The following is an 18,891-nucleotide window of genomic DNA, read 5'->3' as shown; positions in this document are numbered from 1 at the left end:
TCCACCCAGCTGCTGGAAGCCCTCCCTCCCCCATAGTTTATAGTGATGACCCCTCCCACCCCTCTCAGGAACCCCTACCTTGCCTGAGGCTGTAGCTTTAGAACCTTTTTGGACCCAGTCGCAGCCACTTAATAAACCAGAGCTTACCTGTAGTTGAGTTAGGTTAGATCCTGAACCTCTCCATCCATCCATTTCGGTACTTAAGTGGTACGATACTCCTTTTCTAAAAGAGACAAAAACTAAACCAGTATGTCTAATGGCCATTTCTGCTATATGCATGCTTAATAAAAATTTTATTTTATTAAAGAAAAGGGAAGGGAGTTGGGGATTTAGCTCAGTGGTAGAGCGCTTGCCCAGGAAGCGCAAGGCCCTGTTGGTCCCCAGCTGGGGGGGCTGAGGATATTCAGCATACCAAGAGGACCTGCTGCCAGGTTCTCCCTGCATCCCTCAGTCCCCACCTATTACAGGGCCCTCCTGGCTTGCACACCCAGCCTTCTACCATGAACTCTCCAGCCCAGAGGCCTGGCCTGCTCTTCCCTATATAGTCCAACCATTTTGGTTACCTTCCTTCTTTTGTACTTTTGGGCCTCTTGGCTGCTACACCCCTCTCTCTGATTCCCCTCTCTCCCGTCTCCCTGTATGGCACAGCACAGTCCATTCTGATCATGTCCACTCTGACTCTCACAGATGTCCCTGCCTCTGGCTCTGCTCTCCCACAAATCTATACTAAACTTTCTCCTCCACCACAACTAGGGGCAGTCATGGCCTTCCTTCTTTTTTCATTCATCTGGTGCCAAAACCCAAAACTAATCACATTCCTTTCCTTCCCTTTTTATTATTTATTTTTCATTCAGTCTAGATGATAAGGGACGTGTCCTGTCCAATCATTTAGCAGAAGCAGGACTCCACTGCAGAAGCTCTGGGCACCAACACAGCCCCAAACCCAATGAACTTGAACAAGTCCAAAGCAGCCATCATGGAAGACTTACACAGACCACAACTGTCAACAACAACGTATGGAGAACAATCTGGTTGCAAACTGAAGGTGCCCTTGGGGATGCTACAGTTTCTTTCAGGAAAGAGCCTTCCCTGTGGGGAAGCCTTAGAGACCCAGCAGGTATCCTGCTTGGCACCACAAGGCTGCCACTCCAAATGCTGAGTCTGGCTGAGAATGTCTCACCTGCTGCTCCACCACTCCTGGGGAGATTCATTCTTCCTGGAGATGGAACTCTGGGCTTCATATGTGATACTGTGCAGAGGCTGTCAGTGAGCTCAGGCCCCTGCTGTGGGGTAGAGTGTGCTCTGATTTCTGTTTGCTTTCTTCCATAAAAACTTGTTCCTATCAAAGAGCTAAGGTCTTGGCAGTTCCCCAAAGCATATTTATGTCTTAGGTACCTCCCTCCTTCATTCCCAGCCAGCACTTAGGAGGCAGAAGCAGGCAGATCTCTGAGTTAAAGGCCACCCTGGTCTACACAGCGAGATCCAGGACAGCCAGGGCTACACAGAGAATTCTCGTCTTGGAAATAAAAAGGAAGAAGAAAAGGAAGAAAGAGAGGGAGGGAGGGAGGGAGGGAGGGAAGGAGGGAGGGAGGAGGGAGGGAGGAGAGACAAAGAGAATGGTTCTGTTTCTATGAGGGAGAATGGGGATGAGCAATGACAACGGTCAATGGAGAAGAAGAAACACAGCGGCTGTCATGGGAGTAGAAGCAAGGATTACTTGGGAAGGAACCGAGGGATTTTCCAGTTGACTATTTTTTTCCCCAGGCTGTCCTCACATTCACAGCCATCCTTCTGCCTCAGCCTCCTGAGTGCAGGGTTCCAGGGCGTGGGCAGCCACAGCCATCTTATATTCTGTATTTTCAGACGCAGCGCAGTGGTTCTGGTTTTGTGCCGTTTTGAGTTCACGGTACAGTTAGGATGTATGTGTTTCACCATAGGCAAATGTTTCTGTTGAACACACAATCTTGACTGAGGAAATGGCTCACCTGTTTGCCACATCATGAGGACTGGAGTGTGGATCCCTGGAAACCTGCAAAACTATCTGGTGTGTGTGGCAGGGACAGGGGATCCCCAGTGCAAAGTGAGTAGCCATAGCAGCAAGCTTTGAGTTTGATTGAGAGACCTTGCCTCAAATGATAAGATAGAATAATGAGAGGTGATTCCCAACTTCAACCTGGACTCTTTACGTGAGTACACGCATTCATGTACAAGCACACCCATCTTCATAATACATTTACACACACACACACACACACACACACACACACACACACACACGACTGCAGATGTTGCTCAGTGGGTAGAGCCCTTGCCTGAACAGAGCCGGCCACATGAGCAAGGCGTGGCACCACACGCCTGCCATCTCGGCACTCAAGCAAGAAAGAGAGGATCAGAGGTTCAAAGTCATCCTGAACTATATACCCAGCTCAAGGCTGCCTTGGCTACACAGATCTTGTGTGAAAGCCAATAGACAACCAACAACAAATCTTTCCATAAGTAAGTAATAACTTAGTTAAACATATGTTCTATAGAGCTGTATGAGATGAAGTATGTGATGACCCTTAAAGGGATCTGTGCGGCTGGGCGTGGTACACAATGCCTTTAATCATTTGGGAGGAAGATCTTAGTGAGCTTGAGGCAGGCCTGGTCTATGTAACAAGCTAGAGGATAGCCAAGACTATGTGTGAGAGCGACTCTCAGAAAAGCAAACAACCCAGAAGTTTCATATCTGACCAAGAACCTAGATAGACAGGCATAGGCCCTAGGGGAGGAGTCTGTTACTAGTGAACACAGTGTTAGACTGACTGCTAAGGATATCTGTCACGCCTATCAAATAAGGCGCCTCTTTGGGGGCGGAAGGACCTGTTCTCAGAGGTTGTCTAAGACAATTGGAAAACACGGGTATTTACATGGTAACGTGTAACAGTAACAAAATTATAGTTATAAAGTGGCAAGAAAAATGGTTTTATGGTTGGGAGTCACTACATGAGGAACTCTCTGTAGACCAGGCTGGCCCTGAACTCAGAGCTCTGCCTGCTTCTGCCTCCCAAGCGCTGGAGTTAAAGATGAGCACCGCCAAGCCTGCTTGGTTTTTGTTTTTTTTAAGATGGAACTTTGGGTGGATGGGGAAGGAAGGGGGAGTCTGAGTGAGCAGGGAGATGAGATGGAGTGAATAACGATCCAAGCGCATTGTACAAAACTCCCAAAGAACTAATAAAATTATAACATCATCGAAACAATGTAAGTTTGGTATAGAAACTGAGTGAACCAGCAGTTTCATATCTAGGAATTGCTTCCAGGCTGATTGAAAGCACATGTTGATCATCGTGTATTTCCAGAAGTTGCTTCAAACATTGTAAAAATGACAACAGTTTAAATACCGCACAGTTGGAATAAAGTTGATCCTAATTTACCTATGAGAAGTGTTAGCATTCTAAGTTCCACCCCACAGTTACCTGGCAACAGCCAGGTGTGCCTGACTCACTGTGAAGGGGGCTGCTTGCCCCCCTCTCCGGCTCTCTTCCCCTTCCTCTTTTGTCCCTTCACTCCCCATTCCCCTCCCCCTCGCTCTCCACGCACTCATAGCAGGCCTCTACTCTTCCTCTCTCTCTTTCTCTCTCCCTACCTCCACCTCTCCCTCCTTCCCTCGTTTAATCTCTTGGCCTTTCTCTGCTTCTACTGCCCTCTTAACTCCTCTCCCCATGCCCTGAATAAACTCTATTCTATACTCTACCATTGTGTGGCTGGTCCCTCAGAGGGAAGGGATGGCTCAACGTGAGTCGGCTGAGGCACCCCTTTCCCCCATACCTCACCACACCTCCATAGAACACATCCCCTCTCTATCTTTTTATAAACACAAGAAGTGGAAGCCACTGTGTGTTAAAAGAACTGCAACAAAGCATAGGTAACAGCTATCGGGGCTGGCCTCTTGATTGCGAGTACTAGCTGCTCTTCCAGACGGCCAGGGGCAATTCCCAGAGCGTGCATAAAGGGCGCACAACCTTTTGTAACTCCAACCCCAGGGGACCGGGCGGGATTCAACACCTCTTCTGTGCTCCCCAGGCATCAGGTACCCAACTGCTGCGCGGACAAACCCTCCATGCATAGAAGATAATTTTTAAAGTCTTAAAAATTAAAGTATAATTCTGTTTTTATCATAAATTCTGTATATCTACACCTCTAATCATAGCAACTGGAAGATGGAGGCAAGATTGAATTGGCCATAATTCTGGGTTACGTAATGAGAGCAGCTGAAAAGAGTAGGGAGAAGAGGTCGGGGAGAAGAGACTACTGGGTAACGGAACGAGGTCTCCATGTCTCTTTAGCTGGTCCGGTGTTCATTATGGGTGGGTATAAATGCCACAATGGTTATCTTATGGAAAGGGCAGAACCCTGCATCGTAGTCATTTCCACTTCATTTCGGAAAATAAAACGCTGCCTCACCGTTTGGATCTATCCAGCAACTACGAAATGACTGTGGATGTTAACCCTGTAGGCCACGGCCACCGCCTTTGATCCTACTTCGACGCTCAGCGCCAGGGAGAGCAGAACGCAGTGCTCTCTGAAGTCCCGAGAGCCCTAGGGTCGCACATCTTCCTGTTTGTCTCAGGCCGACTCACCCGGGACACAGGCAGAATCAGTTCACCTGGGCACTAAAGGGACCAAGGGGGTGGGAGACCTCCGTTCTCAGACTCCGGGCGGCTTCCCATTTAACCTCGCTCTACGAATAGTAACCAAACCACTATCAGTCCCAAGGTGAGAGAGTCTCTCCCCTCAGTACCACAGCCCATCTCAAGCCCTGTTCCTCAAAGAGGAACTGAAGTGATGAGGAACCTGACCAAGGACACCAGCTTTGCTGCGGTTTTCTCCACCCTAGGTGCTTTGATCTGCGAATGTGAATGGGTTTAAACGCCCCTTTCTCTCTATTCAACGCTTGCCAGAAGGGATAAAAATGCAGTCGCTGAGCACAAGGTACAAGTCAGCGGACCTAGGTTCTCTGAGCCTCGGGTCAAGGTTGCAAGCCACCTTCGACAGGTTCGGCCGTGGAGGTGTGGTGTGAGGAGGGTGGCTCTCGGCCACAAGAAACAAAAACAGCAGAAAGGGCAAAAGGACCCCGGGACCTCAGAAGCCTCAGCTCAGCTCCCCTACTCTGGACTCACACGGTGTCACTTCCCGGTGGCCTTTAGGATAACGCCCAACTTCTCAGCAGGTGACAAGCCTACCTGGTTCTCTGGCAAATTGACCAAGCCTAAGAACAGGCTTGGCCTCCTAGACGCCAGTGTGGGGTGTGTGTGTGTGTGTGTGTGTGTGTGTGTGTGTGTGTGTCTGTGTGTCTGTGTGTCTGTGAGATAGATATCCTTACTGGTCAATCCCTACACACATCCCTTTAGGGTGTAGTGTGAGTGAGGAGGGCACCAAAGAATTTCCTGGGCCCCCAGTAACGCTTGTCCAGTTCTCACACGGACGCTTCTGGGTTTGTGTGCTTGTGTGGTATGTGCATGTGTGCGTTTGCACACAGAATGTTGGACACTGGGCAACATTTGCCACACTTGTGGCGTCCTGACCCCTGCCTGTGCAAGATGGGGCAGTCACAAATCACAGGATTCCGGGAACGGTCTAGGAACTGTTGGGTTAACTAGGTGATCTCTGGGGACCTAGGGAGGAATTAAGCACTCACCAATGGCTGTGGTGGGCGGGGAGAACACTATCTGGGGACCTTCACCCGCCGGATCTCTTCTACTGCCTCCCACTCCAAGTACCCTGAGGCGGGGTCTGCTCACTCCCCCTTAAAGTCGGCAAAGCCCTCGGGGGTTTTCGGAAGTCTAGGGTCCTGAGACCCAGCGGGTGCCGCCCTAACCGTGGCGGGAGGTAGGTCTTTGGCCTGCTGGAGAGACCTACCCCGAGGGCTGCAGGCTTCCAGCAGGCGGGGACCGTGCTCTGCACTGGCTTTCAAAGTTCGTTTTGCAGTTGTTTGATTGGGTTTTTTTTCTTTGTTTTTTAGTTGTTTTTTTTTTTTAACTTCGTAATTGAATTTTGGCTTTCCACCTCCGGAGTCGCATATCCTAGGAGTTTTAGCCTGCCCTGTTCAGGGTTCAGGGGGAGAAGAGGTCTGTGTGGTAGCTGACCTCTCCTACTGACCCTATGTTCTTTAACTTCTGAGTCACGACCCTGGTTGGCTTCCTTATTGGACACATTGATCCGAAACCGTAAGATTCTCAGTCCCTTTGGGTCTTCACTCCTCAGCCTTGGTGAACTTGCTGTGAGGCTACTGAGGAAGAAGCATTTCTGGGCCACCGTGGCTGAAGGAGGCTCGGCGACCAAGCCCATGTCTCTGCTGCCTGGCCTAGGACTTGTCATCGCTGGGTCTCCAGAGGAGGCCTAGATTGAGGTGGCTAGGGTGCCGAGAGACTGGAGATGTGGTGGGAAGAGGCACTGGACGTGGGTCTCTAGAGGGACGATGCGTACCGCTGCCCTCGGTGCTGTCGGGACCGCCGGACCTACTGGTGTTTCGCTAAACTCCTTGGGGTACCGAGTCAGCTCAGAACCCCTTCTGCACTGTCGCACCCAGAGCGCACACATCTATCCCTGCTGAGGACCCAAGAACCGGAGCCGCTGCCTGCGCCGAAGCCGGTGCACGGTCGGTCGTGCCCTAGTAGCTTGGCTGAAGACGCTCTTAGAGACCCGGGCGCGGGCGGGGGAAGTTTGTAGGACTGGTCTCAAAAGGGAGGCGGAACTGTTCCACGTTTGCTGGAGCCGGGTTGAGGGGTTGGGGCTGGGATTGGGGTTGGTGTGCACAGCAGGTATTGGAAACCGGCCTTCTTAGTCAAGGTGGTTTGGGGAGCAAAAGAGAAGGCGACCTGAGCCAGCACCTTCCAGTCGGGCGACACCGAGACAGATTTTCGTTAGAGGTTTGAGACGTTTGACTTTTTGTTTTATTTTGGTTTGGTTTGGTGTGGGGGTTTGTACGTTTTGTGTTATTTTTTTTTTCGAGTTAGATAATTGGCGGGATCGAATTGGGAAGTTTGTTCGTTGACTTTGATTGGGGAGAAGGGGAGTAGTTAAGACCACCTAGGACCCCTCACTCAGCGACCTCGGTTTCCCACAGATCCGTAAAATTCATCTTGAGATGGCCTTATCGCCTTCTCGGGAGACCCAGTCCCAGGACAAGGTGAACTACCTGCCCCAGAGTAGCCCCCAGCACCTGAGTACCTACTATGCGCCTGTCCCAGGCTACAGCCACTTCGGGAACCTCGCCACCACCGAGGAGGATTTTCAGCCTTGGAAACTGACGGCTGCAGTGTTTGAGTCCCAGGCAATGGCCCAGCTTAATGCTTTTCGGATGACTCCTCCCTTGTTGAACCCGAGTCTGGCTGTGCAGAGCGAGCCGCTGTACAATCTGCCCTGGTACAAGTTGTCACCATGGTATCCAATTCCTCAATTCACTCCTGAGGTACCACAATTTCTAGACAGCACTAAGCATGAGAACGGCGGTTCCAGCAGCGAAAATTCGGTCCCGGTCGGCGGCCAAATCAACAGAGGCCAGTTGTGGGGAGCTGAAAATTTACTTCTGCCGTCCCCGGTACTTGCTCTACTACCTGATGGAATTAAGACTTCCCACTCAATACCTGTCCCCCAAACCTTGAACCAAGACGGGAAGCTGTCTTTTCGCGGCTTCAGCTTCACAGAGGAGGAACTGCGCTTCGTTCTGTATGGAGCCATCGCTAGTCCGGAGCACCCATCTGGCTTACAGCACGCAATTTCAGGCATCCTGGTCCCCACAGAGAGTTCTGGTAAGGAAATCTACATCCTGGGTCTGGGTTGGGTAGAACAGGTCCGGGCCACATGAAATTAAAGCGTGGATCTATGTTGTGGTGAATATCCATCTAAACCTGCTCTTGGCTGGCTTCTCAGGGTCCTCCCTGCCTAAACTGTGTAATTCCTGAGATTGCTTTGGGTGAGTTCCGAGGACTAAGAGCATAGTGGGTTCACCCAGTGGCTTTGGGGATGTACATGATGGTCTCCAGAAATTCACACCTGGCAGCTCTTTACCTCAGAAAAGCATTGTCTGATTCTCAAGTTTGCAAAATGGAGTTCATTTCTCAACAAACCTCGTCCAAAGGGAGTTCTGAGTCTCAAATGAGCAACAGTGTACCAAAAGCCTGTGTCAAGGAGCGATCCAAACAGTAAAGGATAGCCGATACCGGTCAAATCTAAAGCCCTTGCTAGGAACTGAGGCAACCCCCTCAGGAAGGCAGCTGCCATCCTTGTTGTTGTCGTAGTCGTCCTATTTGTTTTTAATTAGAATAATTTAAGGCTGTCTTTTTCTAGGGTCAAATCATCTTCGCAAAACTCTGGACAAAGACTCCCTTCAGCTTCCGGAAGGTAGGCTGCACTTCTTGCGTGGGTTTATTTCCCAGAACTACTTCTGAATCCCTGCCTGGGCTCATTCTCCTTTCCTCTCCCGCCTCGGGTTCACCTAGGTCTCTGCCTCCTGCAGACAGCTTTTGGTGATGCCCCACACTTTGGTGTGTTCTGTAGTAACTTCGTTGCCAAAGGAGTGAGATTTGGACCCTTTCAAGGTAAAGTGGTCAATGCCAGTGAAGTGAAGACACACAGGGACAATTCTCGGATGTGGGAAGTAAGTGTGTTTCTGGTGGGGGGAGGTGCTGAAATTTGGGAGGATGACCTGAGGTTGGGGGGAGGCAACCCTTGAAGGGCTTTATTGAGAAGACAAGGGATGTTCACTCCAGCAGGACCTCACTCTCCATAAAATTCACTTTGTAGTGGGTGAAGTAACTTTAATCTGTACAGAACAAACATGGAAAGTACATGGAAAGAATTACCACCCCATGTTATATTTACAGACAAAACCACGTGTTTTTACATATGGTAAAGTGCTAAAAGCATGCTACAGGAAAGAGAGATAAAGTTTAGACTTTCATATTACTCTCTTGTAAAATTAACCAAGCATTAACAAAACAAATAAAGCTCTCCGAGCTAGTGACTGTCTGAGGCAGTCTACTGAGAGAAGCATCCTTCTCAGGAGCCATTTGTCAGGAATACCCGAGAACTGCAAATCTAAACGCCCTAACCCTGACCTTCTAGGAATATAGGTTAGGAAGATAATGTGTAATCTTGGCAATGAGGGAGCCCTGAAGTAAACAGTTTATGCTACCTGAGAGACTGAAGCTGCTGCACTCGTGAGTTGGACAGCAGCTTCCAGCGTCATCAGGACGGTGACAGGGGCATAAATTCATTTTTAAAGTATGGTGTTACATAATCTATGGAGGAACCGGAGAAAATGCTTGCCTGGCATGGCTGAAATGCTGGATTCGATCCCAGCACCACATAACCCTGTATGGTGGCACACATTGCACCACCGAGGTGGCCGTGCATGTGGCAGCAGGTAGATTCGAAGTTCAAGGCCATCAAAAGTTGATATGCTACTTCTGATATGGAAATTGTCTCATTTTATTTAGATTTTTGAAGATGGTCACCTGAGCCATTTTATCGATGGCAAAGGTTCCGGGAACTGGATGTCCTATGTCAACTGTGCTCGATTCCCCGAGGAGCAGAACCTGGCCGCAGTGCAGCACCAGGACCAGATATTTTACGAGAGCTGTAAAGACATCCACCAGAACCAGGAGCTGCTTGTGTGGTACGGAAATTGCTACGAGAAGTTTCTGGACATTCCCATGAGCCTCCAGGTCCCTGAGCAAGAAGGCAAACAGCTATCTGAGCCCTGTGAGGGTGAGTGTCTCCCCTGCCCACCTGCCCAGTGAGAACCTACTAGAACACTAACTGGGCTCCCTAAAGGCTCCTACCTGACATTCCCAGGAGTGTGAGAGGCAGGTCATTGCCATCTTTCCTGCAGCATCTTTTTCTAAGTCATCTACCCCACCCCACCCCACCCCCCCGTTCTTGGGAATAAAAGTGTAAAAGTGAAGCACAGAACGCATACCGCTAGCCTGTGGGCAAGCCAGTTTGAGTCACTCCTGTTCAGGGCAGCTTTCTCAAATGGTGGGCTGCAGAACTTAGTGGAGTGGAAAATCAATTTAGTGATTGAAGCCAGCATTAAAGAAAAAAAAAAGAAATTAGAATAGAAAATATTGACGAGAATCACTTAAGAAACAACATTGCTCAGCTTCTGTCTTAGGAACAGTATGCATAGAAGATACCGTATGTGGAGCACGGCATCCAGTTAAAGCTGTTTTTCTCAGGCTTAGGCTTCCTGCTTCCTATACAAGTACTCTACCACTGAGCTACACAGGCTTCCAGCCTCTAAACTGGGCGGGTTTGTACACACTGTTAATCCCAGCCCTTGGGAGGCAGAGGTGGGCAGACCTCTGAGTTTGAGGCCTGCCTGGGCTACAGAGTATCCAGTTACAGTGTAGTCAGAGTTACACTGTGAGTGAGACTGCCTCAAACAAAACAAGACAAAAACCTCACCACTTGGGGGTGGGGGTGCTATTTGAATTGACAAGGTGTGCCTGAAACAGAAATGACTCAGACAGCTGCATCACTAAGACCCCAGCATGGGTGATGCTCATGGAAACCTGGGAAACCTGGAGCTCACTGCACAGGCTGCAGGCAGCTCAGCAGGTTGGAGAGGGCCCTTTCAGGTGCCTCGGTTGTTCTAAAACTCTTCCAGGCAGCTCACCGGCTTCCTGTCTCTTCCAGGTCTGCCCTCGGTGCTCTTTGCTGCCTTCCACCCTCTGAGAAGCTTCAGTTGCTTGCTCTAGCAGGGAGGGCCTAGTGGGTCTGCTTAGCTTCAGGGGTTTCTGAAGGTATTTTGATTTTTGGTTTGTTTTTTGCTTTTTGAGACAGGGTTTCTTTCTTTTTGAAGCCCTGGCTATCCTAGAACTTGCTCTGTAGACCAGGCTGACCTGGAACTCAGAGATTCGACTGCCTCTTGTCTCCTGAGTGCTAGGATTAAAGGCGTGTGCCACCACCACCCTGAAACCGGGACTTTTATTAAAGTTATAGTTCTGTATTGTGACATTTACATGAGATCATGGTGATAAGCAGAAAAGGAAAGGTTGCAGTGTAACAATGACATTCGTCAAGTAGACGAGGGGTCTGTGCTATGGCACCACTGCCCAGCCTTTTCTGCAGATTCTTCCTTCGGCTCCGTCCTGGTTCCTCTCCTCTGAGGGCACACAATGTGGTCTCTGGTGCTAGTATCCAGGAACATGTCAAGTGGAGCTTTGGGGGACATCCTCTCACCTGTCCCCAATACAGTCGCACGTCTTGTGGACTTGGGGTCTGAGTTTCTTTTTGAACCATGGTTTTGCTATACCTCATCTGACCTGAAAACCCGATCGTCCTGCCTCTGCCTTTTCAGTAGAGGATCACTCAGCACAGACAGCTGATGCCTCTTTGTCTCCAATTTCTCTCCCCTTCCTCCCTTGTCCATGGGGGGGGAGGGGGACAGACTTGCACTTCTGCGCTTGCCTTCTGACAACCTATGATTAAGACTCAGTGTTAGAATCAATGCCCTTGAATTAAGGAAGGCACCATACGTTCAGTGTCCGACTGTGTGCGTAGTCCAGGCTGACCTCAAACCCCTGCGGAGCCAAAGATGGCCTTGCGCTCCTGATTTTTCTGCCCAGGTTCCCAGGTGTGTTCCACCACACCCAGCTAAGGTGTGTGTCTGCTTATGGCTAATTCTGTGCGAGGCGGTGGGGAGGAAGCCCAGGGGTCAGCACCCCCTCCAGTGCTTACACCCCTGCGTTTGACAGAGTCTGCGGAAGGCTACAGATGCGAACGCTGTGGGAAGGTGTTCACCTACAGATACTACAGAGATAAGCACCTCAAGTACACTCCCTGTGTGGACAAGGGGGATAGGAAGTTTCCATGCTCTCTCTGCCAAAGATCCTTTGAAAAGCGTGACCGACTCCGGATCCACATCCTTCACGTCCACGAGAGGCACCGGCCCTACCTGGTGAGCAGTTGGTGGTTTGAAGTCCTTCTTCCTACTCTGTCTTCACATTCCCCTGTCCTGAACACTGAGAGGGGCTGGTGGGACTGACTGGAGGATTGATGCTTGCCTTGCTGTGGTAGTGGAAGAGGCACGTGTGTGGACGTGAGCGCATGCCAAGATCTGCCCCCAGGAAGACGGGGGACACAGGGGGGACAGAGGGGTGGGCTCCTGAGCTAGGAAGGGTGAAGACTAGAACACAGCAGAGGGTTTTACTGGCGGCTGGAGAGGGATTAGGTAACTGTACTTCGTTCCACACCCAGTCAGGTGCAGAGGAAGCATTGAAATGGTCCAAAGAATGGAAGGCTTCCTCACAGACTTTTTTTTTTTTTTTTTTTTTTTTTTTTTTTTTTCGGAGCTGGGGACCGAACCCAGGGCCTTGCGCTTGCTAGGCAAGTGCTCTACCACTGAGCTAAATCCCCAACAACACCACCACCCCACCCACCCACACACACACACACCCCCCCCCCCCCCACGTCACAGACTTTCTAAGGATAAGAGACAACATTGATTCCAGGGAGCCATCTCTGCCAGCCCTGCTGAGCTTTGTCAAAAGGGCAAAACCAAGTCTGTCCTTCGAAGACAGGATGGGGTTCCATGTTTTTGCCTCTATGAGGTTGACTCCTAATAGTATAATACCAGCCCCTTGTAACAGTATCTTATGCTAACATTATGTAGTGTATCTTTTTTTTTTTTTTTTTTTTTTTGGTTCTTTTTTTTCGGAGCTGGGGACCGAACCCAGGGCCTTGGCTTCCCCTAGGTAAGCGCTCTACCACTGAGCTAAATCCCCAGCCCCTATGTAGTGTATCTTATACCGATAGAGTGTACAGCATCTTACGCTAATGCTAAGATTTATAGTTCACATTTTAGTATTTCTAAATTGGACTGTGTTCCACAACCGGACCATACTTTTTTCTCTTTTTTTTTTTTTTTTTTTTTTTTTTTTTTTTTTTTTTTTTTTTGGAGCTGGGGACCGAACCCAGGGCCTTAAGCTTAGGAGCAAGTGCTCTACCACTGAGCTAAATCCCCAACCCCTCTTTTGTTTTAATGTTTTTAAAATCTGGTGGGTTTTTTGTTGTTGTTGTTGTTGTTGTTTTTGGGGTTTTTTTGCTAAAGGATTTATTTATTTTTATTTTGGTGTGTTTTGCTTGCATGAATGTACATCTTGTACATTCAGCTGCTTACAGAGACCAGGAGAAGACATTGGGTCCCCTGGAACTTGAGTTGCAACTGACAGTCAGTTGTGAGCCACTGCCTGGTTGCTGGAACCAAACCTAGGTCCTCAGCTGGAACAGCTCATCTCCAGTCAGCTCTCCAGGCCCTGAATTCTTGGTCGCTTGTTGCTTATTTGTTTGTTTGTTGTTTCTTAATTTATGTGGTGGTTGGTTGAGTGTGTGTGTGTGTGTGTGTGTGTGTGTGGTTTGGTTTTGTTGTTGTGCATGTCTGTGTGTACCTATTTGGAGTCTTCTTTATCACTTTCTGCCACAGTTTCAGAAAAACTCTTCCACTGAGCCTGGAGCTAGGCTGGCAGTCCGAAAACCCCAGCAATCCTCTTGTCTCCCCCTCTCGGAGCCCTGGAGCCAGAGTCGTGGTTGGCCATGCTTGGCTTTGTAGAAGGCTGGTAGAGATTTGAATACATGTCCTCGTGCGTTCTCATCTATTTTACCACCTACCCAGCTGTAGAGAGGTGCTTGGGTCCCTTCTCTTTAGTTCACATAGTCATTTATTTTGTCCTTCATAGTAACAAAAGCACTGCTTAACTCTGGGTTTTAAATCTCTACCCAAGGGGCTGGAGAGATGGCTCAGTGGTTAAGAGCACTGACTGCTCTCCCAGAGGTACTGAGTTCAATTCCCAGCAACCACATGGTGGCTCACAACCATCTGTAATGAGATCTGATGCCCTCTTCTGGTGTGTCTGAAGACAGCTACAGAACTCATATACATAAAATAAATGAGCGAATCTCATATGTCTGAGTTCATGAGGTTTTTTGTTTTTAAAGTCAATATTTCACAAGAAGAAAACTCAAGAGAAACGGACATACAGAACTTTGAGTGTCTGGGGCTGGTTTCAGTTTGGTTGCTAGTGGTTGAACACAGTGTGAACGGATGCAGAGCAAGTGCCAGCCACTGAGCGACAGTGGTGGACTAACACCAAAGGATGTTGGGTACACATTTGACAACGCCATCCTGCCGTGTGCCATCCTGCTGAGTGTGGGAGCTCTGTCATCTCTCTGCTTAGGAAGGCCAGAGGCAGCTTCTAGGCTGGCTTTGCTATGCAGTCTCAGGCAAGCCTTGGCACACTCAGCCAGTGGCTTGTTGATCGACAGATAGGCCCAGAATGAAGAGTCAGTATGGCTCTTAGGTTAAAATCCTTGCCCAGAAAGGTTGACAACCTGAGTTTGTTGAGTCAACAGATTCCTAAGTGTTTCTCTGATGATCTTCACGCCTGAGCCAGGTTCACATGCCTAAACACACACTCATAATAATGATAAAATTTTAGCCAGATGTGGACATGGGAGCGAGAGGCAGGCAGATATCTGTGAGTTTGAGGCGTGTATACCTGGTCTACATTGAGAGAGTTCCAGGACAGCCAGGGCTACATAGATCCTTTCTCTAAACAGACAAACAAATTATGGATGTTTTCAAAAACTTTTCTCACCCACAGGAAAATACATATGACATTGAGACAGAATTTTGGGGGAAGATGAAATTTCAACTCTGCTTTTTTACCTCCTTAGTGTTCAACGTGTGGGAAAAGCTTCTCTCAGTCTTCCAGCCTGAACAAGCACATGAGAGTCCACTCTGGAGACAGGCCGTACCAGTGTGTGTACTGCACGAAGGTAAGTGAGGCCTCCTTCGGTGCCAGCCATCTCTAACTAGAAGCATGGAGCCTGACTTCATGCTTGGGTAACTAATTCATCTTGAGTAACTTGTTAATTACCAACCAGCCAATGCACTTTAAAAAAAAAAAAGGAAAGAAAGGAAGAAACTACTTTTTCTTTTTTTAAAGAGATTTATTGCATGTGAGTACACTGTAGCTGTCTTCAAACACACCAGAAGAGGGCATCAGATCCCATTACAGAGGGTTGTGAGCCACCATGTGGTTGCTGGGATTCGAACTCAGGACCTTTGGAAGGGCAGTCAGTGCTCTTAACCGCTGAGCCATCTCTCCAGCCCAAGAAACTACTTTTTTAAAAGGAGAATTCATTCAGTCCCAGCTCTGATGCTAAGCTGTGTGACCTTGAACAAGTCATTAGCTTTTGGTAAAATGTGGGGAAGTTGTGGTTGTTGGGTTCTATCAGACAGTCTTTATAAGACTTCCACACCGTGTCTGATGATTGTAACCACTGGAGTGTTAGCTCCTCCCGCTGCTGAGAATCATTCTAAAGGAACATTTGTGAGGGTAGCCTCTGACTCAAGCACTGTAGAACATCAATAGCAGTAGAGAGAAATTAAGGCTTTGCTGAAGAAAACAATCATCCGACCATGTTTGAGGAATACTCTAAGGCATCTCTCATTTTAGTTTGGTGACCTGCAATGCTACCCAGTTTGTAGCCACTTCCATATTGGCTGTTTGAGAGCACAGGAGTGAAAAGACCCAGGCACAGTGGAACCTAGCTGCAATCTCAGGTGGAGGTGGGAAAATTATGAGTTCAAGGCCAGCCTAGGCTATACAGCATGACCCCACCTTATCCCACCACTCCCAAAGGGGTAAATAGAAAATGTGTTTCCTGGTTTCACTAGTCAAACTTGATGTGCCCTAAACCACAGGTACAAGGTGGGCAGCACAGCCACAGAGCATGTGCACCACACAGTCCCCATAGGAGAATGAATGGTTCTCTCAGCTCATTTCTCTCCCTTGGCATCTTCACATCCTAAAATAATGCCATAAAGAGAGAAGAGCGGGGTTGGGGATTTAGCTCAGTGGTAGAGCGCTTGCCTAGGAAGCGCAAGGCCCTGGGTTTGGTCCCCAGCTCCAAAAAAAAAATCCCCCCAAAAAAAAAGAGAGAGAGAGAAGGGATCTTAGAGACTTCGAAATTTCCCCAAGAGAGAAGACAAAAAGCATCCTGCCTAGTCAGGCACATGCCGGTAACCCTGGCACGTAAGAGGTAGAGGTAAGAGGTTCGGGTGTACAAGGCTTGCCTCTGAGGCCAGCAAACAGACTGAAAGCAAAACAAAGGGAAGGAAGTCCATTAGAAACAGACACGTGCAGGGATACTAAGTAACATCGGCCTCTTCCTCAGCAATGCGTTTGTCCAGCGAACACTCACAGCTTCCTGTCTAGAGTGTGGCATAGCGGCTCGCGCCTGTAGTCCCAGCACTAGGGAGACAGAGGGTTGCCCGTGAGCTCTGGCCAGCCTCGGCTACATGTTTTGCCCTTATCAGCCTCCAAAAAGAGAATTGATTGTTTCCGTGTTGCTTTCTTCAGATCACACATTGTATTCTTTTGGGTCACATTGTCTAAGGTTATACCTCTGTGTGTGTGTTTAATATATATTTTTTTAATATATTATATAATAGTATCTATTATGAATAGATACTACTGTATAAATTTATAATATGTTATAAATATAAATATATTCATATAATATTATATTTTAATAAAATATATTTTAAATTTACTGTTGTATATATGTGGAGGAGAGGAGAGGCAGGTTCCATGATACATGACACATGGGAGATCAGAGCACAGCTTTCAGGATCTAGCTCTTCCCTTCCAACATGTGGGTCCCAGGGATCAAACTGAAGGAACATAAGTCATTTAAGTCACTGGGCTCCTTTACCACCTGCTGAGCCATTAAACCTGCCCTTTCTATTAAGATCACTGCTGTTGACCACAAATGTTCTGTATAGACTTAAATCCAAATCAATCTCTCTCTCTCTCTCTCTCTCTCTCTCTCTCTCTCTCACTCTCTCTCCCTCTCTCTCTCTCTCTCTCTCTGTTTCTCAATCAAAACAATAAAAGCAAAAAACATTGTGTCCATCACAATGAAAATTAACCCCTTTGTAGAGTTGCGCAGCCCATGGAAGTGACTTTTTCTGCTTTCTGTCCTCTGCAGAAGTTCACCGCCTCCAGCATACTCCGGACACACATTAGACAGCACTCTGGGGAGAAGCCCTTCAAGTGCAAACACTGTGGTAAAGCTTTTGCATCCCACGCTGCCCATGACAGCCACGTCCGGCGCTCACACAAGGAGGATGGCCGGAGCTCCTGCAATATTTGTGGGAAAGGCTTCCTGGATCAAGAGGCTTTCTATGCCCATGCGAAGCTTCACAAAACCTGCTAGCTCTTTTGAGAGCAAAGCCAGTTCAAAACCAGGAACTCTGACTCTAATTCCTGGTCCGTCTCTGTCATGTGGACATGGTTGAAGCGTTCAGTAAGAATGTGGAGAATGGAGTCGTTGATCAGAAACACCAAAACTCACAGCATCCACTCAGACCAGGGCTGGGAATAAAGTTCTGGATCCTGTGATAATGAAGAAAGGTTCCTCCTCTCCTGTCTGCCTTGAACACCCAGTCATACAATGTCTGTACCCAGTGACTGTTCTTTTCAGAGCAGCGACTTCATTTACAGATCTAATTTTATTTTATGTGCATGAGTGTTTTGCCCCGTGTCTGTCTATGTGCTGCATGCCTGGTGCGTGTGGGAGGCCAAAGGAAGACATCGGGTCCTCTGGAACTGTATTTGTGGATGGCCGTGAGCTGCCATGTGGGTACTGGGAATTAGACCCAGGTCCTCTGCAAGTGCAACCAAGACTAACAGCTGAACCATCTCAAAGCTCCTACTTTTTTTTTTTTGGTTTTGGTGGTATTGTTTTGGCCTTTCCCTCCCTGTCCTCCTAAGCTGGTTTTAAATTTGTCAAATAGCTGGTGCTGACCTTGAATTATAGGATTAAGTTGCCACACCCAAGTAATTCACCCTACCTAGAGATTTGGAATGTTGTAGCTAAGTCTTCTGTGTAGTGATGCCCTTCTTGATTTGGGCTCATCTCTCTCCTCACCGAGCAATGAAAATGCCTGCTAATACATGTAGTACCAGACAAAGTCATTTCCAGGGCACAAACTTTCACCAATTGGGAAAGAAAAATTATATCCGAACGAAGAAAGGCTGAAAATAAACATTCACGATACTCTGGTTTAAAAGCCAATTCCTTTTTTCTTTCCTTTTTAATCTTTTCTATTTACTTATTAATTTTGGTTTTTCAAGACATGGCTTCTCTGGGTAGCCCTGGCTGTCCTGAAACTGTAGACCAGGCTGGCAGAGAACTCACAAGAGAGCCACTCTCCTGTGCCTCTGCTGGGATCGAAGGTGTGTGCCACGGCGGCCTGGCTCTTCCCTTCCCTTTTAAATATTTCACTTCTTCTTCTTCTTTTAAATAACTGTTATTAGCATCATTTCTTCTGGGCTCCTCCCCACAGTTACCGTGCAACAGCCAGGTGTGCCTGACTCACTGTAAAAGGGGCTGCTCCCTCCCCCTTCCCTCTCTCCATCATCTGTTCCTGACCTGCTCTCTCTCTCTCTCTCTCTCTCTCTCTGACTTTCTCGGTCTCTACTACCCCCTCAATTCTTCTCTCCATGTCCTAAATAAACTATCCCACTTGGTACCTCAGGGGGATGGACTCCCCCTTCCACATCACCATACCTGGCTCTCCCAAACATATCTTTGTAGCAGGAAAAATTAAAAAAGGAAGCACCATCCCATGCTAGGGCCCGCTACCCTCTGGCGCCAGCAGTCTCCCTGCCTCCATGGCTAGCCCCAGCAGTGACTGCCCATCTCTCTAAGTTCCCATGATGTGTCCCTGCCACGCCACCCCATGCAACGGCCAACCGCCCATCTCAAAGTTAGCTGTCACAATTACCAGTAACCCAGTAAAATCAAAACTCTTGAGGCTTGTAATTTCCCGATCAG

The 18,891-nt window shown here is 48.3% G+C and overlaps 1 protein-coding gene across 1 annotated transcript; it reads left to right on the top strand.

Annotated features, from left to right (window-relative positions):
- The first annotated feature begins 7,126 nt into the window (after positions 1–7,126).
- On the top strand, positions 7,127–17,268 carry Prdm14 (PR/SET domain 14). The gene is made up of 7 exons (XM_032890613.1): positions 7,127–7,790; positions 8,329–8,382; positions 8,481–8,638; positions 9,480–9,750; positions 11,742–11,944; positions 14,719–14,820; positions 17,041–17,268. Exons 1-7 carry the CDS (start codon positions 7,127–7,129, stop codon positions 17,266–17,268), a joined length of 1,680 nt encoding a protein of 559 aa, XP_032746504.1.
- Positions 17,269–18,891: the final 1,623 nt, after the last annotated feature.

This window comes from Rattus rattus, chromosome 1 (assembly GCF_011064425.1).
Source record: "Rattus rattus isolate New Zealand chromosome 1, Rrattus_CSIRO_v1, whole genome shotgun sequence".
Lineage (NCBI taxonomy): Eukaryota > Metazoa > Chordata > Mammalia > Rodentia > Muridae > Rattus > Rattus rattus.
The sequence above is the reverse complement of the archived record's forward strand: the minus strand, read 5'-3'. Positions and strand labels throughout refer to the sequence as shown.